General features: G+C 44.5%; 1 protein-coding gene across 1 annotated transcript; it reads left to right on the top strand.

Moving 5' to 3' along the window:
- The first annotated feature begins 6,609 nt into the window (after window positions 1-6,609).
- LOC116359283 (COX assembly mitochondrial protein homolog) lies at window positions 6,610-21,599 on the top strand. Its single transcript, XM_031812021.1, has 4 exons — window positions 6,610-6,742; window positions 7,369-7,461; window positions 18,909-18,999; window positions 20,449-21,599. The coding sequence occupies exons 1-4, from the start codon at window positions 6,724-6,726 to the stop codon at window positions 20,567-20,569; spliced, it is 324 nt and encodes a 107-aa protein (XP_031667881.1). The 5' UTR covers window positions 6,610-6,723; the 3' UTR covers window positions 20,570-21,599.
- Window positions 21,600-23,208: the final 1,609 nt, after the last annotated feature.

Here is a 23,208-nt window from a genome sequence, read left to right as displayed (position 1 = left end):
AGGAAAGCACCTTCTCTACCCATGGTGACTATCCTATCATTCTGACCGTGCCCCGTGGCCAGACCGTGCCCTCGGCCCTGTACAGTAGACTGCCTTTTGTTCATGTTGTCGTAGGTCGTCCAGGTCACACGGGTTGGTGTCAGGATGCATTTCCTCTCGAAACCAAGTGAGGGGGGTTTACCACAGCGTTGCAATCTGGGCCCATTTCTCAAGCCCACTAAACCCTTTGACACCGCAGTTTTTAATTAAAATTACATTACGCGTAATCAGCCGGAAGAGTTAGCCAGGGAGGGAGGGAGGGAGGGAGGGAGGGGGTGGGGGGTGGGGGGGTACACTTCTTGATTCCAAACCTGTGACGGATGAGTCTGTTGTCAGCCTGCTAAAGACAAGGGCAGGCTAATGCCAGGTCAAGACTGCCCATGGGATGGGATGGGGAGGGGAGGCTCAGGTCTGGCCATGGGATGGGGAGGGGAGGGGATGGGAGGGGGAGGAGAGGGGAGGGGAGGCTCAGGTCTGGCCATGGGAGGAGAGGGGAGACTCAGGTCTGGCCATGGGAGGAGAGGGGAGGCTCAGGTCTGGTCATGGGATGGTGAGGGGAGGCTCAGGTCTGGCCATGGGATGGGGAGGGGAGAGGAGGGTCTGGCCATGGGATGGGGAGGGGAGGCTCAGGTCTGGCCATGGGATGGGGAGGGGAGGCTCAGGTCTGGCCATGGGATGGTGAGGGGAGGCTCAGGTCTGGCCATGGGATGGGATGGGATGGGGAGGCTCAGTTCTGGTCATGGGATGGGGAGGGGAGGGGAGGCTCAGGTCTGGCCATGGGATGGGGAGGGGAGGCTCAGGTCTGGCCATGGGAGGAGAGGGGGAGGCTCAGGTCTGGCCATGGGATGGTGAGGGGAGGCTCAGGTCTGGCCATGGGAGGAGAGGGGAGGGGATGGGAGGGGGAGGAGAGAGGAGGGGAGGCTCAGGTCTGGCCATGGGAGAAGAGGGGAGGGGATGGGAGGGGGAGGAGAGGGGAGGGGTTGGGAGGCTCAGGTCTGGCCATGGGAGAAGAGGGGAGGGGATGGGATGGGGAGGGGAGGGGAGGGGTTGGGAGGCTCAGGTCTGGCCATGGGAGAAGAGGGGAGGGGATGGGATGGGGAGGGGAGGGGAGGGGAGGGGGAGGGGAGGGGATGGGGAGGGGAGGGGATGGGATGGGGAGGGGAGGGGAGGGGAGGGGAGGGATGGGGAGGGGAGGGGAGGGGAGGGGAGGGGAGGGGAGGGGAGGGGAGGGATGGGGAGGGGAGGGGAGGGGAGGGGAGGGGAGGGGAGGGAGGGATGGGGAGGGGAGGGAGGGGAGGGGAGGGGAGGGGAGGGGATGGGATGGGGAGGGGAGGGATGGGGAGGGGAGGGGAGGGGATGGGATGGGGAGGGGAGGGGAGGGGATGGGGAGGGGAGGGGATGGGATGGGGAGGGGAGGGGAGGGGAGGGGAGGGGAGGGGAGGGGAGGGGAGGGGAGGGGAGGGGAGGGGAGGGGAGGGGAGGGGAGGGGAGGGGAGGGGATGGGATGGGGAGGGGAGGGGATGGGATGGGATGGGGAGGGGAGGGGAGGGGATGGGATGGGGAGGGGAGGGGAGGGTGAGCCATGTTTTCAGCACTTTTATTTTCATGACTGATCAAAACTAATTTTCTCCTTGCTCTCTAGTCTCTCTGCAGCAGACATATGGTGAGCAATATGTTCGGAACATAGAACTGCGATATCAAATTTAAATACATATAGAATCCCGATGCAGTGGCAGGAAACAGTATGTGAACCCTTTGGAATCACCTGGATTTCTGCATCAATTGGACAAAACATTTGATCTGATCTTCCTCTAAGTCACAACAACAGACAATCACAGTCTGCTTATTAAACTAATAACACACAAATTATTGTATGTTTATTGTCTATATTGAATGCGTCATTTAAACATTCACAGTACAGCACTTTGAGATATCAGCTGATGTACGAAGGGCTATATAAATACATTTGATTTGATTTGATTTGACAGTGTAGATTGTAAAAAAGTATGTGAACCCCCTAGGCTAATGACTTCTCCAAAAACTAATTGGAGTCAGGAATCAGCAAACCCGGAGTCCAAACCCGGAGTCCAATCCCGGAGTCCAATCCCGGAGTCCAATCCCGGAGTCCAAACCCGGAGTCCAAACCCGGAGTCCAATCCCGGAGTCCAATCCCGGAGTCCAATCCCGGAGTCCAAACCCGGAGTCCAATCCCGGAGTCCAATCCCGGAGTCCAATCCCGGAGTCCAAACCCGGAGTCCAATCCCGGAGTCCAATCCCGGAGTCCAATCCCGGAGTCCAAACCCGGAGTCCAATCCCGGAGTCCAATCCCGGAGTCCAATCCCGGAGTCCAAACCCGGAGTCCAATCCCGGAGTCCAAACCCGGAGTCCAAACCCGGAGTCCAATCCCGGAGTCCAATCCCGGAGTCCAAACCCGGAGTCCAAACCCGGAGTCCAAACCCGGAGTCCAAACCCGGAGTCCAATCCCGGAGTCCAATCCCGGAGTCCAAACCCGGAGTCCAAACCCGGAGTCCAAACCCGGAGTCCAAACCCGGAGTCCAATCCCGGAGTCCAATCCCGGAGTCCAATCCCGGAGTCCAATCCCGGAGTCCAAACCCGGAGTCCAAACCCGGAGTCCAATCCCGGAGTCCAAACCCGGAGTCCAATCCCGGAGTCCAATCCCGGAGTCCAAACCCGGAGTCCAATCCCGGAGTCCAATCCCGGAGTCCAATCCCGGAGTCCAAACCCGGAGTCCAATCCCGGAGTCCAAACCCGGAGTCCAATCCCGGAGTCCAAACCCGGAGTCCAATCCCGGAGTCCAATCCCGGAGTCCAATCCCGGAGTCCAATCCCGGAGTCCAATCCCGGAGTCCAATCCCGGAGTCCAATCCCGGAGTCCAATCCCGGAGTCCAATCAATGAGACGAGATTGGAGATGTTGGTTAGAGCTGCCTTGCCCTAATAAAAATACTCACACAATGTGAGTTTGCTATAAGAAGCATTGCCTGATGTGAATCGTGTCTTGAACAAAAGAGATGTCAGAAGACCTAAGATTAATAAGAATGGTTGACTTGCATAAAGCTGAAAAGGGTTACAAAAGTATCTCTTAAAGCCTTGATGTTTATCAGTCCACGGTAAAGACAAATTGTCTATAAATGGAGAAAGTTCAGCACTGTTGCTACTCTCCCTAGGAGAGGCTGTCCTGCAAAGATGACTGCAAGAGCACAGCGCAGAATGCTCAATGAAGTTAAGAAGTATCCTAGAGTGTCAGCTAAAGACTTACAGAAATCTCTGGAACATGCTAACATCTCTGCTGACGAGTCTACGATACGTAAAACACTAAACAAAGAATGTTAAAAAAACAAACATTGCTGCACGTCTGTAGTTCGCAAAAGAGCACCTGGATGTTCCACAGCACTACTGGCAAAATGTTCTGGGGACAGATGAAACTACAGTTGAGTTGTTTGGAAGGAAGGAACACACAACACTATGTGTGGAGAGAAACCTCATCCCAGCTATACAGTATGCTGGAAGGAGCATCGTGGTTTGGGGCTGCTGCCTCAGCGCCTGGACTGCTTGGTATCATTGACGGAAAAATGAATTCCCAAGTTTATCAAGACATTTTGCAGGAAAATGTAAGGCTATCTGTCTGCCAATTGAAACCCAACAGAAGTTGGATGATGCAACAGGACAATGACCCAAATCAACAGAAGAAAATTCCCCTTCTGGAGTGGGCCCACTCAGAGTCCTGACCTCAACCCGATTGAGATGCTGTGGCATGACCTCAAGAGAGCAGTTCACACCAGACATCACAAAAATATTGCTTTAACTGAAACAGTTTTGTAAAGAGGAATGGTCCAAAATTCCTCCTGACCGTTGTGCAGGTCTGATCCGCAACTACAGAACACTTTTAGATGAGGTTATTGCTGTCAAAGGAGGGTCAACCAGTTATTAAATCCAAGAGTTCACGTACTTTTTCCCACCCTGCACCTTGAATGTTTACACGGTGTGTTCAATAAAGACATGAAAATGTATAATTGTTTGTGTGTTATTAGTTAAAGCAGACTGTGTTTGTCTATTGACCGAGATGAAGATCAATTCCAAAGGGTTCACATACTTTTTCTTGCCACAGTATATATAGAATTGCAATAAATATCGTATCAGCAGCTAAGTTACGGTGATAATATCGTATTGTGAGGTCCGCAATTCGCAGCCACACGCACGCACACACACACACACACACACACACACACACACACACACACACACACACACACACACACACACACACACACACACACACACACACACACACACACACACACACACACACACACACACACACACAAACACACAGTTGAGTGATCCACCAACAGGTTGAGGCCACTGAGGTGTCAAAGCCAGGTCGTCCCAGTACGGTGCGTTGGCTCTAATATTGCCTCATCTAGACTATGGTCTCAACTATACAGAACGGAGGGAGAGGAATTACATCCGGGAGAATGTTTCTGGGAACGTGGAGAAGTCTCCATAAGAGGAGGAGCTCTCCTTTTTACCCAATCACGTATTGAGTGGTGAGATTTTAGTCCAATGACAGGTACAATAGCAAAAATCAAAGGACGCGCAACCTAGTCACAGCAACACTGTATATTTTATGTTAGCTGATAGATGTTTATATCTGAACCTACAACCTCTGCTTGGTAGATGTTTATATCTGAACCTACAACCTCTGTCTGATAGATGTTTATATCTGAACCTACAGCCTCTGTCTGATAGCTGTTTATATCTGATCCTACAGCCTCTGTCTGATAGATGTTTATATCTGAACCTCTGTCTGATAGATGTTTATGTCTGAACCTCTGTCTGATAGATGTTTATTTCTGAACCTCTGCCTGATAGATGTTTATATCTGAACCTACAGCCTCTGTCTGATAGATGTTTATATCTGAACCTACAGCCTCTGCCTGGTAGATGTTTATGTCTGAACCTCTGTCTGATAGCTCTTTATATCTGATCCTACAGCCTCTGCCTGGTAGATGTTTATATCTGAACCTACAACCTCTGTCTGATAGATGTTTATATCTGAACCTACAGCCTCTGCCTGGTAGATGTTTATATCTGAACCTACAGCCTCTGTCTGATAGCTGTTTATATCTGATCCTACAGCCTCTGTCTGATAGATGTTATATCTGAACCTACAGCCTCTGTCTGATAGCTGTTTATATCTGAACCTACAACCTCTGTCTGATAGATGTTTATATCTGAACCTACAGCCTCTGTCTGATAGCTGTTTATATCTGAACCTACAGCCTCTGTCTGATAGCTGTTTATATCTGAACCTACAGCCTCTGTCTGATAGATGTTTATATCTGAACCTCTGTCTGATAGATGTTTATGTCTGAACCTCTGTCTGATAGATGTTTATTTCTGAACCTCTGCCTGATAGATGTTTATATCTGAACCTACAGCCTCTGCCTGGTAGATGTTTATGTCTGAACCTCTGTCTGATAGATGTTTATTTCTGAACCTCTGTCTGATAGATGTTTATGTCTGAACCTACAGCCTCTGTCTGATAGATGTTTATGTCTGAACCTACAGCCCCTGCACACACACATGATCTCACCAACGTATTGCTCCACAACCATGCTGCAGACAAACACACACACACACACACACACACACACACACACACACACACACACACACACACACACACACACACACACACACACACACACACACACACACACACACACACACACACACACCCCCCCATCTACCAGTGGAGGTGACAGACTTGCTGTGGTCCCATTTTGCACCCAGCTCCTTGTCTCATGGTCGTCGCGAGAACAACAAAAAAGCAGCTGCACGTGATTTCTTTTGATGGAAGAAGGGGGGGGGAAGAAGAAAACAAACTCTCTGCCACCCCACCTTTCCTCTTCTAGTGGGCTGAAAGGAGACGTGGTGTTTAATGTTGAGAGGACTGTGTGAGAACTGACGGAAAAACACAGACAGACAGACTGACTGCCTGACAGACAGACGGGCCCTCTGCCTCTGTTATTGTTGTGGTGGTCCAGGTGTGACGTCCATTACATTTCAGACCTGTCGTAGATACACCAGACACCCATACACAAACACCTGTGGGCCTCACATGACTTCCAGACTGCCAGTCTACAATGGGCCTACACTTCACAGGTGTGACTGTGGTCAGCATCCAGCATGTGGCACAGCGGCTGTGAAGAAGACACTCCAGCACCACCTTGAATGCAGCTGTGGTCAAAGCTGAGGTACTTCGAGGTGAATGTTTTTATTTCTATCTTATACCAAGTCGTTAACACCAAGTACTGGGGGATGAAAGCCTGTTGGGTATCAGGTGAGCTGCCACTGTCAACTCTTCATTTGTTGTTGAAGACAATACATCGAGTTATTCACTTGGTAGATCCAGCATCATTTAAAAATGATAATTGAACAATTATTTAACTTGACAGTTATGCGTGATGGACAATGTAATACACGTTTTTAAGTTGAACACGCTTCCAAACAAGCCCTTTGTAGTTTAGAGTTGTGGAGAATTGTGGGGATTGTAGTTCGTTCCACCGTTGAGTGACGCACCCGGAAGTAACGTGGTAAAGAAGAGAGGTCACTTTGCTTCTGTTTTGTAATGTTTTGATTCAGCAACACTGCTGATAATTATGGAAGCAACCAAAGCAGGTATTGTATAGACAATATGTTGAGTATCATTTTCCTATGTCGCTTTTACGGCATCGGCATAGTTGTAAAGCATCTGTAGAAAAGTGTGTGGTCATACGCACATCTTTAAAAACACAACGTTAGGTTCTGGGCTAACAACGTCTAGTGAACAACAAGAAGGCCCCGCCGCACACTGTCAAAGCTCCCAATTCAAGCTCCCAATTCACCGACAACGTTTCCATCACGACCCGGATCTTCGTCGAATCGAAACGTCGTCAGTAAAGCGGTGAATTGGAAGCTTTAACGGTGTGCGGCGGGGCCTTCTTGTTGTTATCATGGTAAGCAAGTGTCGTAGCCGATTAACCTTGAACTTATTCATCTACAAGTCACGTAGCTGTCATTTTGGGTATTTAGAGAGCTATCTACGTCGACCTCTTTTAAATTGTTTTCTGACATACTCACACATGTTTTTGCTATTATACTTCTAATCTTCGACGTTCATTGTTTACGTCCTCAGAAACGACTGGGTGAGCTAGATGTTGTTAACTAGCTGTTTAGCTAGTTCGTTTGATGGATATGCTAGCCCTGGTACAGCAGGGTAGCTATGACTTCTATATGTGTGTGTGTGTTATTGGGTTGTGTTCCAGAGGAGCCTTTCCTGAGGCATGTGGAGACGGATGTACTCATCCCCAAGATGATGAGGGAGAAAGCCAAGGAGCTCTGTGCTGAAAAGGTTACAGGTGAATATCTGAGATTTAATAAAAACGTGTGTTAGCTAACCTGAACAAATGCTTAGGCTTTAGGTCAGCGGGCTTACAGTCTTGTGGCACCCAGGCTATATGGGCTGGAACCCAGGCTATATGGGCTGGAACCCAAGATGGTCACAGAGATACAGTTCAAGTCGGAAGTTTGCATACACCTTAGACAAATGCATTTAAACTCAGTTTTTCATAATCCCTGACATTTTAATCTAAGTAAACATGTCCTGCTTAAGGTCAGTTAGGATCACCACTTTATTTTTAAGAATGTGAAATGTCAGAATAATAGTGGAGAGAATGATTTATTTCAGCTTTTATTTCTTTCATCACATTCCCAGTGGGTCAGAAGTTTACATACACTCAATTAGTACTTGGTAGCATTGCCTTTACATTGTTTAACTTGGGTCAAATGTTTCGGGTAGCCTTCCACAAGCTTCACACAATAAGTTGGGTGAATCTTTGCCCATTCCTCCTGACAGAGCTGGTGTAACTGAGTCAGGTTTGTAGGCCTCCTTGCTTGCACATGCTTTTTCAGTTCTGCTCACACATTTTCTATAGGATTGATGCCAGGGCTTTGTGATGGCCACTCCAATACCTTGACTTTGTTGTCCTTTAGCCATTTTGCCACAACTTTGGAAGTATGCTTGGGGTCATTGTCCATTTGGAAGATCCATTTTTGACCAAGCTTTAACTTCCTGACTGATGTCTTGAGATATTGCTTCAATATATCCACATAATTTTCCTCCCTCATGACGCCATCTATTTTGTGAAGTGCACCAGTCCCTCCTGCAGCAAAGCCCCCCCACAACATGATGCTGCCACCCCCGTGCTTCACGGTTGGGATGGTGTTCCTCGGCCTACAAGCCTCCCCCTTTTTCCTCCAAACATAACAACGGTCATTATGGCCAAACAGTTCTATTTTTGTTTCATCAGACCAGAGGACATTTCTCCAAAAAGTACAATCTTTGTCCCCATGTGCAGTTGCAAACTGTAGTGTGGCTTTTTTTATGGCGGTTTTGGAGCAGAGGCTTCTTCCTTGCTGAGCGGCCTTTCAGGTTATGTCGATATAGGACTTGTTTTACTGTGGATATAGATAGTTTTGTGCCTGTTTCCTCCAGCATCTTCACAAGGTCCTTTGCTGTTGTTCTGGGATTGATTTGCACTTTTCACACAAAGTACGTTCATCTCTAGGAGACAGAACGCGTCTCCTTCCTGAGCGGTATGAAGGCTGTGTGGTCCCATGGTGTTTATACTTGCGTACTATTGTTTGTACAGATGAACGTGGTACCTTCAAGCGTCTGGAAATTTCTCCCAAGGATGAACCAGACTTGTGGAGGTCTAAAAAATTTTTTATGGGGTCTTGGCTGATTTCTTTAGATTTTCCCATGATGTTAAGCAGAGGCACTGAGTTTGAAGGTAGGCCTTGAAATACATCCACAGGTACACCTCCAATTGACTCAAATTATGTCAATTAAGCATATCAGATGCTTCTAAAGCTATGACATCATTTTCTGGAATTTTCCAAGCTGTAAACAATTGTCTGTAAACAATTGTTGGAAAGATTACTTGTGTCTTGCACAAAGTAGATGTCCTAACCGACTTGCCAAAACTATAGTGTGTTAACAAGAAACTTGTGGAGTTGTTGAAAAACGAGGTTTCAATGACTCCAACCTAAGTGTCTGTAAACTAGTTTCAATGACTCCAACCTAAGTGTCTGTAAACTAGTTTCAATGACTCCAACCTAAGTGTCTGTAAACTAGTTTCAATGACTCCAACCTAAGTGTCTGTAAACTAGTTTCAATGACTCCAACCTAAGTGTCTGTAAACTAGTTTCAATGACTCCAACCTAAGTGTCTGTAAACTAGTTTCAATGACTCCAACCTAAGTGTCTGTAAACTAGTTTCAATGACTCCAACCTAAGTGTCTGTAAACTAGTTTCAATGACTCCAACCTAAGTGTCTGTAAACTAGTTTCAATGACTCCAACCTAAGTGTCTGTAAACTAGTTTCAATGACTCCAACCTAAGTGTCTGTAAACTAGTTTTAATGACTCCAACCTAAGTGTCTGTAAACTAGTTTCAATGACTCCAACCTAAGTGTCTGTAAACTAGTTTCAATGACTCCAACCTAAGTGTCTGTAAACTAGTTTCAATGACTGGAAACCTAAGTGTCTGTAAACTAGTTTCAATGACTCCAACCTAAGTGTCTGTAAACTAGTTTCAATGACTCCAACCTAAGTGTCTGTAAACTAGTTTCAATGACTCCAACCTAAGTGTCTGTAAACTAGTTTCAATGACTCCAACCTAAGTGTCTGTAAACTAGTTTCAATGACTCCAACCTAAGTGTCTGTAAACTAGTTTCAATGACTCCAACCTAAGTGTCTGTAAACTAGTTTCAATGACTCCAACCTAAGTGTCTGTAAACTAGTTTCAATGACTCCAACCTAAGTGTCTGTAAACTAGTTTCAATGACTCCAACCTAAGTGTCTGTAAACTAGTTTCAATGACTCCAACCTAAGTGTCTGTAAACTAGTTTCAATGACTCCAACCTAAGTGTCTGTAAACTAGTTTCAATGACTCCAACCTAAGTGTCTGTAAACTAGTTTCAATGACTCCAACCTAAGTGTCTGTAAACTAGTTTCAATGACTCCAACCTAAGTGTCTGTAAACTAGTTTCAATGACTCCAACCTAAGTGTCTGTAAACTAGTTTTAATGACTCCAACCTAAGTGTCTGTAAACTTCTGACTTCAACTGTATATCCAAAGTTCACCTCCGCTGTTTACACACATTGTCGGGTTGCTGAGGTCTCTACCTTCCCAGTTACAAGCTCAAGCAAAGGCCCTATTAATGCCCTGAGCCATGACAGAGTATTAATGGATACCTCCCCTGTTGCGTTCATCTGGCTGTCATGCCCGGGGTCTGAAAACCAGTCAGAAGTAGATGACCTGATGAAGGGGGGAAAAAAGACAGTCAAGTTATTTTCTATCGAGACCAAACCTGATATGGTGGTTTAAATATGAATATTCCTCTTGATACACTTCCTCTTTTCTGTCCCCAACGCCTTTTTTAAAAATAGCAGTGTTAATGGTACCTTTTATTATAAGGAGAAGAGGCTGCTGATCTGATTGTGTTATAGCTCGACATGTCGGCCTAACAGAAACGTGTTCTCCTTTTTTACAGACTGTATTTAAATGTTTTTGTTAACATCTCTAAATTAATATGCTACTGGCATCAACATGGTTATTTATTTTTAACCTTAACAGAGTCTCAGGGTCACTGCTGTAATGTTGTTGCAGGGCATTTCCACGGCAACGGAGAGATGCTGAGACTCCAAAAAATTTTCCCACTGAAAAAAAATGTGTGTCAAACAAAAAAAACAATGATTGCAAAAGTTAAACAAACCATTACAACTCGATGCATAAAACTACTTTTAACAATTTCCACCATTTTTACAATTTTTTTAACATTTTTTTTCTTGAGGAACAGTGCATGGCACCAGCAGCACAAACCGTCTGTTACCAAAATGTACATCTGCACTGTTTAAGTAAATGTGTTTTTTTGTTGTTGTAAAAATGTTCTTTTGCAAATCGTTAAAAGTAATTGTGCATAGAGTTGTTTTGTTTTTTTAAAGTTAGCAATCATTGTTTTTTTTGTTTGGCGTCCATTTTAAAAGTGAAAACGGCTCTGCATCATTCTGTTACTGTGGGATTGCCCAACAGCAACTCTTGGTGCTGCATAGGTGCTTCGATTGTGGTTAGGCCTAAAGTCTGTCCTCTTCATCCTCTGAGGCGGCCCCTCGAGGTGACAGGGCTGTGGAAATCCCCTTCTGGTCTCCTCTCTGCCCCCTCCTTTTCACACCTCCGCCCCAGCTGCTGTATTGCCTGCCTACTCCATTTGTATTACTGATGCCTGCAGTGGCTGTTTGCTCTGGTTCTGACCTGGTTCTGACACGTGTGTCCTTACTCCTCAGTACTGCACTGATTAGATCAGCTACTTCAGAACAGTTACACGTGTCCTCAGTACTGCACTGATTAGATCAGCACCTTCAGAACAGTCACACGTGTCCTTACTCCTCCGTACTGCACTGATTAGATCAGCACCTTCAGAACAGTTACATGTGTCCTCAGTACTGCACTGATTAGATCAGCTACTTCAGAACAGTTACATGTGTCCTCAGTACTGCACTGATTAGATCAGCTACTTCATAACAGTTACATGTGTCCTCAGTACTGCACTGATTAGATCAGCTACTTCAGAACAGTCACATGTGTCCTCAGTACTGCACTGATTAGATCAGCTACTTCAGAACAGTCACGTGTCCTCAGTACTGCACTGATTAGATCAGCTACTTGAGAAGAGTCACGTGTCCTCAATACTGCACTGATTAGGTCAGCTACTTCAGAACAGTCACGTGTCCTCAGTACTGCACTGATTAGATCAGCTACTTCAGAACAGTCACACGTGTCCTCAGTACTGCACTGATTAGATCAGCTACTTCAGAACAGTCAGCTCTCCGTATCTCATCACATACAGTGGGGTGAACAAGTATTTGATACACTGCCGATTTTGCAGGTTTTCCTACTTACAAGGCATGTAGAGGTCTGTCATTTTTATCGTAGGTACACTTCAACTGTGAGAGATGGAATCTAAAACAGAGTAGGAATGGGAGAAGGTCATGTGGTCTGATGAGTCAAAAATAGAGCTTTTTGGTCTAAACTCCACTCGCCGTGTTTGGAGGAAGAAGAAGGATGAGTACAACCCCAAGAACACCATCCCAACCGTGAAGCATGGAGGTGGAAACATCATTCTTTGGGGATGCTTTTCTTCAAAGGGGACAGGACGACTGCACCGTATTGAGGGGAGGATGGATGGGGCCATGTATCGCGAGATCTTTGCCAACAACCTCCTTCCTTCAGTAAGAGCATTGAAGATGGGTCGTGGCTGGGTCTTCCAGCATGACAATGACCCGAAACACACAGCCAGGGCAACTAAGGAGTGGCTCCGTAAGAAGCATCTCAAGGTCCTGGAGTGGCCTAGCCAGTCTCCAGACCTGACCCCAATAGAAAATCTTTGGAGGGAGCTGAAAGTCCGTATTGCCCAGCGACAGCCCCGAAACCTGAAGGATCTGGAGAAGGTCTGTATGGAGGAGGGGGCCAAAATCCCTGCTGCAGTGTGTGCAAACCTGGTCAAGAACTACAGGAAACGTATGATCTCTGTAATTGCAAACAAATGTTTCTGTACCAAATATTAAGTTCTGCTTTTCTGATATATCAAATACTTATGTCATGCAATAAAATGCTAATTAATTACTTAAAAATCGTGTGATTTTTCGGGATATTTGTTTTAGATTCCGTGTCTCACAGTTGAAGTGTACCTATGATAAAAATGACAGACCTCTACATGCTTTGTAAGTAGGAAAACCTGCAAAATCGGCAGTGTATCAAATACTTGTTCACCCCACTGTAGATGATTATGTAGAGGTGATTGATGTCAGTTTTGTCTGGGGACTCGGATTAGGAGATTATAATTTTAGTGGAGGGGGGGGTTGTGATAATCCCTCACTACTTCATACCTCCTCCTCCCGAAGTCCTCTTCCTCTCACTACCACGTAGTCTCTAGTGGAGATCACTGGATAATGTGTACATCCCACGTGGTACCCTATTCCCTAATGGGCCCTGGTCAAAAGTAGTGCACTATATAGGGAATAGGGCCCTGGTCAAAAGTAGTGCACTATATAGGGAATAGGGCCCTGGTCTAAAGTAGTGCACTATATAGGGAACAGGGTGTCAGTTGGGAGGCTACCTCTGAGATCACTGTCACTATGGTCCTTTCTGTCACTGTGTTGGGTGACTGCTGATGTGTGATGGGGTACCCCCCAGTACAGTCCTCTGAGATCACAGTCACTGTGTTGGGTGACTGCTGATGTGTGATGGGGTACCCCCCCCAGTACAGTCCTCTGAGATCAGTCACTGTGTTGGGTGACTGCTGATGTGTGATGGGGTACCCCCCAGTACAGTCCTCTGAGATCACAGTCACTGTGTTGGGTGACTGCTGATGTGTGATGGGGTACCCCCCAGTACAGTCCTCTGAGATCACAGTCACTGTGTTGGGTGACTGCTGATGTGTGATGGGGTACCCCCCCAGTACAGTCCTCTGAGATCAGTCACTGTGTTGGGTGACTGCTGATGTGTGATGGGGTACCCCCCAGTACAGTCCTCTGAGATCAGTCACTGTGTTGGGTGACTGCTGATGTGTGATGGGGTACCCCCCAGTACAGTCCTCTGAGATCACAGTCACTGTGTTGGGTGACTGCTGATGTGTGATGGGATACCCCCCAGTACAGTCCTCTGAGATCACAGTCACTGTGTTGGGTGACTGCTGATGTGTGATGGGATACCCCCCAGTACAGTCCTCTGAGATCACAGTCACTGTGTTGGGTGACTGCTGATGTGTGATGGGGTACCCCCCCCAGTACAGTCCTCTGAGATCACAGTCACTGTGTTGGGTGACTGCTGATGTGTGATGGGATACCCCCCAGTACAGTCCTCTGTGTTTCTGTTCTGCTGATTTACATTAGTCACACTGTTCTGCCTCGTCAAATTGCTTCTGCAGGTTTTCCTGCGTTGGGATGAAAGCAAGTCGTGGTGATAATCACGCTGATCAGAACAGGGAGATTATTATGATGGGTTTGCATCCCAAATGCTACCCTATTCTCTATACAGTGTACTGCTGTTGAGCAGGGCTCTGGTCTAAAAGGTTGTGCACTTCGTAGGGGTTAGGATACATTTTCATTTTGGGATGCGTTCCATTGTTGTTTATGAGACGCTGGGGGGGGGGGGGGGGTGAGGCTAATTAAAGTCTGGCTAACAGCATGAAGAGACGAGGACCCTTCAGCACCTCTTTAACACCACCAACACAATGGCACCTTTTCATCCACGACACCTTGATATCAGTTAGAAAGGATTGACAGGGAATATCTCTGTAGTCTAACTCAGTTAGGCCTAATGGCCAACTCCATCTCTGTATGATTCACTTTGCACTCAGCTGTTTGTCAGGGTCTCAACTGCTTTTTGGCAAACATCATGTCTTTTTTTAATGAAATGGTTAGAAAAGGAGAGTCTTTGTTAAGTCGAACATCTCAGCCCTAAATGTGTCTTCTACGGTCAAACTAAAAGAGACACACCGAGTTCTGTACGTCATTCAGAGTAACTATAGACCTGGTTGGTTTACAGAGTTCTGGTTGGTTTACAGAGTTCTGTACGTCATTCAGAGTAACTATAGACCTGGTTGGTTTACAGAGTTCTGTACGTCATTCAGAGTAACTATAGACCTGGTTGGTTTACAGAGTTCTGTATGTTATTTAGAGTCAATATAGACCTCGTTGGTTTACAGAGTTCTGTACGTTATTCAGAGTAACTATAGACCTGGTTGGTTTACAGAGTTCTGTACGTTATTTAGAGTCAATATAGACCTCGTTGGTTTACAGAGTTCTGTACGTTATTCAGAGTAACTATAGACCTGGTTGGTTTACAGAGTTCTGTACGTTATTTAGAGTCAATATAGACCTCGTTGGTTTACAGAGTTCTGTACGTTATTCAGAGTAACTATAGACCTGGTTGGTTTACAGAGTTCTGTACGTTATTTAGAGTCAATATAGACCTCGTTGGTTTACAGAGTTCTGTACGTTATTCAGAGTAACTATAGACCTGGTTGGTTTACAGAGTTCTGTACGTTATTCAGAGTAACTATAGACCTTGTTGGTTTACAGAGTTCTGTACGTCATTCAGCGTAACTATAGACCTCGTACAGAACTCTGTAAACCAACGTCATTCAGAGTAACTATAGATCATTAGTGTTGAGCGATTTAAAAGCCATTTCCTATTTCTTCCGGTTATTAAACAACTACTTGACCGATGTCGGTTCAATTACTTGAATTCCATTTAGTTCGTTTTTTTTGGGGAGCCCAAATAATTAATGAAAGAAATCAGACTAAAGACCGTACAGTATGGGGAGCACAGCGCGCTAGATGGCCTGGCTGGCTGCTAATGCCTGAGCAGAGATCAGATGATTTTACTTTAAAGAATGAAAAATAATAGTTATCAAATAAAAACTAAGTAAAATACGCAACTGAAATATTTAATTTTTTTCATTGTAATTTCCTGTTCTATTGATATTGACCCAACGTGGGCCTGACAGAGACAGACAATATCATATTTTCAAAGTTTTGGAAATTGAATGTTCACTATTTTCACTAAATCATTGTAACATTTCATAATACGTTATCAAAACCGAAATCGAAAACCGAGATGATTTTTAAAAATAAAATGCAACCGAAACTGAACTAACCTCCAAAAAGCCCTATTGGCTCAGCACTATTCTATATGTATGGCCTCTCCTCTGTGTGAATAGAAAGCCCTATTGGCTCAGTACTATTCTATATGTAGGGCCTCTGTGTGAATAGAAAGCCCTATTGGCTCAGCACTATTCTATATGTAGGGCCTGTCCTCTGTGTGAATAGAAAGCCCTATTGGCTCAGCACTATTCTATATGTATGGCCTCTCCTCTGTGTGAATAGAAAGCCCTATTGGCTCAGCACTATTCTATATGTATGGCCTGTCCTCTGTGTGAATAGAAAGCCATATTGGCTCAGCACTATTCTATATGTAGGGCCTCTGTGTGAATAGAAAGCCCTATTGGCTCAGCACTATTCTATATGTAGGGCCTCTCCTCTGTGTGAATAGAAAGCCCTATTGGCTCAGCACTATTCTATATGTATGGCCTCTCCTCTGTGTGAATAGAAAGCCCTATTGGCTCAGCACTATTCTATATGTATGGCCTCTCCTCTGTGTGAATAGAAAGCCCTATTGGCTCAGCACTATTCTATATGTATGGCCTCTCCTCTGTGTGAATAGAAAGCCCTATTGGCTCAGCACTATTCTATATGTAGGGCCTCTGTGTGAATAGAAAGCCCTATTGGCTCAGCACTATTCTATATATATGGCCTCTCCTCTGTGTGAATAGAAAGCCCTATTGGCTCAGCACTATTCTATATGTATGGCCTCTCCTCTGTGTGAATAGAAAGCCCTATTGGCTCAGCACTATTCTATATGTATGGCCTCTGTGTGAATAGAAAGCCCTATTGGCTCAGCACTATTCTATATGTATGGCCTCTCCTCTGTGTGAATAGAAAGCCCTATTGGCTCAGCACTATTCTATATGTATGGCCTCTGTGTGAATAGAAAGCCCTATTGGCTCAGCACTATTCTATATGTAGGGCCTGTCCTCTGTGTGAATAGAAAGCCCTATTGGCTCAGCACTATTCTATATGTATGGCCTCTCCTCTGTGTGAATAGAAAGCCCTATTGGCTCAGCACTATTCTATATGTATGGCCTCTGTGTGAATAGAAAGCCCTATTGGCTCAACACTATTCTATATGTATGGCCTCTCCTCTGTGTGAATAGAAAGCCCTGTTGGCTCAGCACTATTCTATATGTATGGCCTCTCCTCTGTGTGAATAGAAAGCCCTGTTGGCTCAGCACTATTCTATATGTATGGCCTCTCCTCTGTGTGAATAGAAAGCCATATTGGTTCAGTACTATTCTATATGTATGGCCTCTCCTCTGTGTGAATAGTTTACATTGCTGTTCTTTTCCATTCCTAGTAATAGACAGATAGGCCTGGTCTGTGTGAGGGACAGTTATAATGGACCATGCCAGACAGATAGGCCTGGTCTGTGTGAGGGACAGTTATAATGGACCATGCCAGACAGATAGGCCTGGTCTGTGTGAGGGACAGTTATAATGGACCATGCCAGACAGATAGGCCTGGTCTGTGTGAGGGACAGTTATAATGGACCATGCCAGACAGATAGGCCTGGTCTGTGTGAGGGACAGTTATAATGGACCATGCCAGACAGATAGGACTGGTCTGTGTGAGGGACAGTTATAATGGACCATGCCAGACAGATAGGCCTGGTCTGTGTGAGGGACAGTTATAATGGACCATGCCAGACAGATAGGCTTGGTCTGTGTGAGGGACAGTTATAATGGACCATGCCAGACAGATAGGCCTGGTCTGTGTGAGGGACAGTTATAATGGACCATGCCAGACAGATAGGCCTGGTCTGTGTGAGGGACAGTTATAATGGACCATGCCAGACAGATAGGCTTGGTCTGTGTGAGGGACAGTTATAATGGACCATGCCAGACAGATAGGCCTGGTCTGTGTGAGGGACAGTTATAATGGACCATGCCAGACAGATAGGCTTGGTCTGTGTGAGGGACAGTTATAATGGACCATGCCAGACAGATAGGCCTGGTCTGTGTGAGGGACAGTTATAATGGACCATGCCAGACAGATAGGCTTGGTCTGTGTGAGGGACAGTTATAATGGACCATGCCAGACAGATAGGCCTGGTCTGTGTGAGGGACAGTTATAATGGACCATGCCAGACAGATAGGCCTGGTCTGTGTGAGGGACAGTTATAATGGACCATGCCAGACAGATAGGCCTGGTCTGTGTGAGGGACAGTTATAATGGACCATGCCAGACAGATAGGCCTGGTCTGTGTGAGGGACAGTTATAATGGACCATGCCAGACAGATAGGCCTGGTCTGTGTGAAGGACCGTTATAATGCACCATGCCAGACAGATAGGCCTGGTCTGTGTGAGGGACAGTTATAATGGACCATGCCAGACAGATAGGCCTGGTCTGTGTGAAGGACCGTTATAATGCACCATGCCAGCCAGATAGTTACACTGGTGCCAATGTGGACAGAAACACCAACCACAAGTATAAATAGATATGATGGAGCCTCCTTTTTTTACCTCAGCCTGGTGGAAGAGGAGACACTGGGGCTGTGGTAAGATAAGAGGCCTGTCAGTACCCACTACGGTAGTATCACCTCTGACCAGGCTTGTCACCGTGTGGCAGAGATGCCTAGCAGAGACAGTATGGTTGGTTGTCCCCTCTCTCTCTCCTCTCAGCCTGTGGCTACACTCAGATTGGCAGAGGGGGCCAGATTTGAAAGAGACATGACCTGTTTAGACTGGGGCTCTTACCCTGGTTGCTTTTTAAAAGGCCCTTGTCTTAACGGTATCATAGCCTGGGAATCCAAACTGAATCACGCTGCATTTTGCCATTTGTTTTACTTTCACTAATTCAGTCTGGTTTTCGTGATTAAGTTTGGATTTCAAGACTACTCTGATCCACTGGCTAAATCTATGTCTCCTTCCACTGATCTGGTTTCAGGGTTCAACCACTGTTGTAAAGAGACTGGTTTCCTGATGGTGGTAATTTACTGGCTAAATCTGTGTCTCCTTCCATCTATCTGGTTTCAGGGTTCAACCACTGTTTTAAAGAGACTGGTTTCCTGATGGTGGTAATTTACTGGCTAAATCTGTGTCTCCTTCCATCTATCTGGTTTCAGCGTTCAACCACTGTTGTAAAGAGACTGGTTTCCTGATGGTGTTCAAGTGTCGGGATCAGAACGCTGCCCTGAAGGAGTGTCTGACCGTACAGTGAGTCAACTAACTCACACCTCATGTCATCAATGAGACTTCATAACACATGTATTTTATTTACAGTTTAAAACAAATAGAATTCATGTTTTATAACCGTTTTAAGACCAAACAAATTATATGAAGTACAATACATTTTTATTTTTCTGGTATGTTCTTCATACTAGTTCTAATGATAACTGTTGTTCATACTAGTTCTAATGATAACTGTTGTTCATACTAGTTCTAAGGATAACTGTTGTTCATACTAGTTCTAATGATAACTGTTGTTCATACTAGTTCTAATGATAACTGTTGTTCATACTAGTTCTAATGATAACTGTTGTTCATACTAGTTCTAATGATAACTGTTGTTCATACTAGTTCTAATGATAACTGTTGTTCATACTAGTTCTAATGATAACTGTTGTTCATACTAGTTCTAATGATAACTGTTGTTCATACTAGTTCTAATGATAACTGTTGTTCATACTAGTTCTAATGATAACTGTTGTTCATACTAGTTCTAATGATAGCTGTTGTTCATACTAGTTCTAATGATAGCTGTTGTTCATACTAGTTCTAATGATAGCTGTTGTTCATACTAGTTCTAATGATAACTGTTGTTCATACTAGTTCTAATGATAACTGTTGTTCATACTAGTTCTAATGATAACTGTTGTTCATACTAGTTCTAATGATAGCTGTTGTTCATACTAGTTCTAATGATAGCTGTTGTTCATACTAGTTCTAATGATAGCTGTTGTTCATACTAGTTCTAATGATAGCTGTTGTTCATACTAGTTCTAATGATAGCTGTTGTTCATACTAGTTCTAATGATAACTGTTGTTCATACTAGTTCTAATGATAACTGTTGTTCATACTAGTTCTAATGATAACTGTTGTTCATACTAGTTCTAATGATAACTGTTGTTCATACTAGTTCTAATGATAACTGTTGTTCATACTAGTTCTAATGATAGCTGTTGTTCATACTAGTTCTAATGATAGCTGTTGTTCATACTAGTTCTAATGATAGCTGTTGTTCATACTAGTTCTAAGGATAACTGTTGTTCATACTAGTTCTAATGATAGCTGTTGTTCATACTAGTTCTAATGATAACTGTTGTTCATACTAGTTCTAAGGATAACAGTCTTCGTACAGACTCAGTGTTCTAATGATAACTGTTCTGACTCAGTGTTCTAATGATAACTGTTCTGACTCAGTGTTCTAATGATAACTGTTGTTCATACTGACTCAGTGTTCTAATGATAACTGTTGTTCATACTGACTCAGTGTTCTAATGATAACTGTTCTGACTCAGTGTTCTAATGATAACTGTTCTGACTCAGTGTTCTAATGATAACTGTTGTTCGTACTGACTCAGTGCTCTAATGATAACTGTTCTTCGTACTAGTTCTGACTGTGTTCTAAGGATAACAGTCTTCTGTACACCACTCTCTCTCAGCTACAGAGACTCGGCGTTCTTCGAAGAGTGCAAGCAGGAGTACATCAAGGAGAAGCTGGAGTACCAGAGGACAGGGGTGGCGGCTAAGAACCGCTCACAAAAACTACCAACCAGCATGTAGGTTCCAAATTGACCCCTGACCCCCTGAACATGTTGCTTCCACCTGTCCAATCCTCTCAGATCTACGGGATTGGTTCGGTAGCAGGGGCTAGGGGTCACAGAGGGTGGCAGGGGGAGTGAGGGCTACTCACGGGGCATTACAGTGTGTGTATTGTACATCTGGTTGGGATGCTCATTGTCCCAACGGGAGGAACTAGATCAACGAAGTGGCAGGAGACAGGAGGTCATCCAAGGCCCTAAGTGACCTGTGTAACGACTACGAGGCAGGTTGGCAAGGTGTGTCTAAAGGCCTCCGTTCACCTGCATGTAGGGAAAAGGAATCTCTTACAGATACGTGTCCTCAACAGAGTCTCTCTAGTTGTTCTGATCAAACAGTTAGGATGGAAAACCACACTGTCCTCAACAGAGTCTCTCTAGTTGATCTGGTCAAACAGCCATGATGGAAAAGCACTGTCCTCAACAGAGTCTCTCTAGTTGATCTGATCAAACAGTTAGGATGGAAAACCACACTGTCCTCAACAGAGTCCCTCTAGTTGATCTGGTCAAACAGCCATGATGGAAAATCACACTGTTCCTCCTATTTCAGAATGATCCAATAATGTCTTGTTGTTGATGCTGTCTGTCTGCTCTGCAGTTTGTATATTTATGAAGAATTCTTTCTGTCAATGCTTTGGAAACGTTTTCATGTTGAGTTTGTTAGCAACCAATACTGTCCAAAGTGAGATTGATTCCAATGATATGAGACCTGTCCAAAGTACATGAATAATATTCAAGGTGTTGACATCCCAACATCCTCCACTATGAGAATGTTCCGGAAGGTTCATAATTATACACAAGATTGATACTGCATAGAGGCTCTATCCCGTAGTTAGGATTCACCGGTGAGTTGCCGTAACTACTGGTGTGATGACCGGTGAAGCATTATGGGTAGAGTTGTTGTAAAAAAAAAGGTCTGATTTTTTAAAAATTTAACATTTGACTTGACATTGTGTTAATGTGCATCTAAATAAAGACAAACAGATCTTCTTGCCTCTGTGTGTGTTGTGACTTCTGCTTTTTAAACCATACAGGTGTCACAACGAATGACTTCCAGGTTCACAATCACCCTTTTTGGTTTTTTCTCTCGATGTCCCTTGAAATACCTATCTAAAGTCTTATTACTTGAGTCACTTAGGCTTGTGACTGTCGTACATCCACACAGCCTTGATTTATACAGTTTGTGGTTCGCTGACTCTCACCCAGATCTCATCTACCATGTTTATATTACCTGTGTTAATCTCTATTCATTTTATTCATACGAGCCTGACGCTGTGTGCTACCAGACAGGAATAGCAACACAATGAGCCGTGGCAAGGGCCCATTTTCAGTGTTCGGCTGTCAAAGCAAGTAGTCTCACCCAAGTGAGACGATTGTTCATGAAATATCACACACGATATCTGCCTATCATAAGTATTCACCCCCTTGGATTAAAATGGATTGAATTGTTAGTTTTTTTGTCAATGATCTACAGAAAATATTCTGTGAAAGTGATTTTTTTTAAGTATTAATGAAGAAAACCCTCATCTATTTTGATAACTATTCACTCCCCTGTGTCAATACACGTCAGAAACACCTTTAGCAGCGATCACCGCTTGTGAGTCTTCCTGGGAAAGTCTCTAAAGGGCCGATCTCGATATAGGAATTCATGCCTTTACACACAGTAGCAGAACGTGCGCATTCTGAATACATTTCATTCAACCGCTGAAAACCCATCCCACTTGGTGTCCAATAGATTTATTTTTTCGTGAAGTTTTCATTCAATAAGAGTTTTCAGTACATTTATCTTAGCCATCCTTTTAAATACGGTGTGCAATTTAATTAGAATTTAGTTGACAGACTAGAATACATGGAGAGAACGGGGTCAGAATACAGGAATCAAGGGGAGAAAAAAAATCTATGCATATTCGCTTCCGTTTCAGGACCAACTAGTAGATTTAAAAATACTCTTGATCTTCAAGATTATTTAGGCACATTTTAGGTTTAGGAAAGTATGCGTGTATAAATAAACACGTTTTGGAGAGCCTTAACGCACGAAAAATGTTGATAAATAAAAAAAATAGTGATTGAATTCATCCTGAAAGATGTCATATTCAAGTTTAATCCATAAAATATCGGAAGGTGGTGAAAAGTGTACAATAGAGGTTGAACAATAGTCCTATAAATGTACCCTGATCCTCACTAATGGAACTGTATGACTACAGCCGTGGTGAACCGAGCTGCCAGGCTCCAGGTTTAACCTGCTACGCTACGTGAGTTCCGTAATGATTCAATAGGCTACACGTCCCAAATCATTACACAACGTTAGTCTAATGTCATCCACTAACTCTAGCGACGCCCAGGAACAACTTACAAGGACGTGACAGAGGAAATACAATGTAAACGGAATGGAATGATTTAAAAAATAAATAAAAAATGTATGTGGGTTTTACTGACGTGGCTCTCGATATTCGCTAATATTTAACATGATACAAATGGTAAAATAAAACGGAGAAAAGCCCGGACATAATCAAGACATTCGAAAGCGCAAACAACTCGGCAGGTTGAGCCCTACAGAAGCATGTAGCTTGGATGTCCACATTTCATCCATGCACATGATGAGGG

Source organism: Oncorhynchus kisutch, unplaced genomic scaffold (assembly GCF_002021735.2).
Source record: "Oncorhynchus kisutch isolate 150728-3 unplaced genomic scaffold, Okis_V2 Okis02a-Okis13b_hom, whole genome shotgun sequence".
Taxonomy (NCBI): Eukaryota; Metazoa; Chordata; class Actinopteri; order Salmoniformes; family Salmonidae; genus Oncorhynchus; species Oncorhynchus kisutch.
Note: the sequence above shows the minus strand (reverse complement) of the source record. Positions and strands in the feature narration are given on the sequence as shown.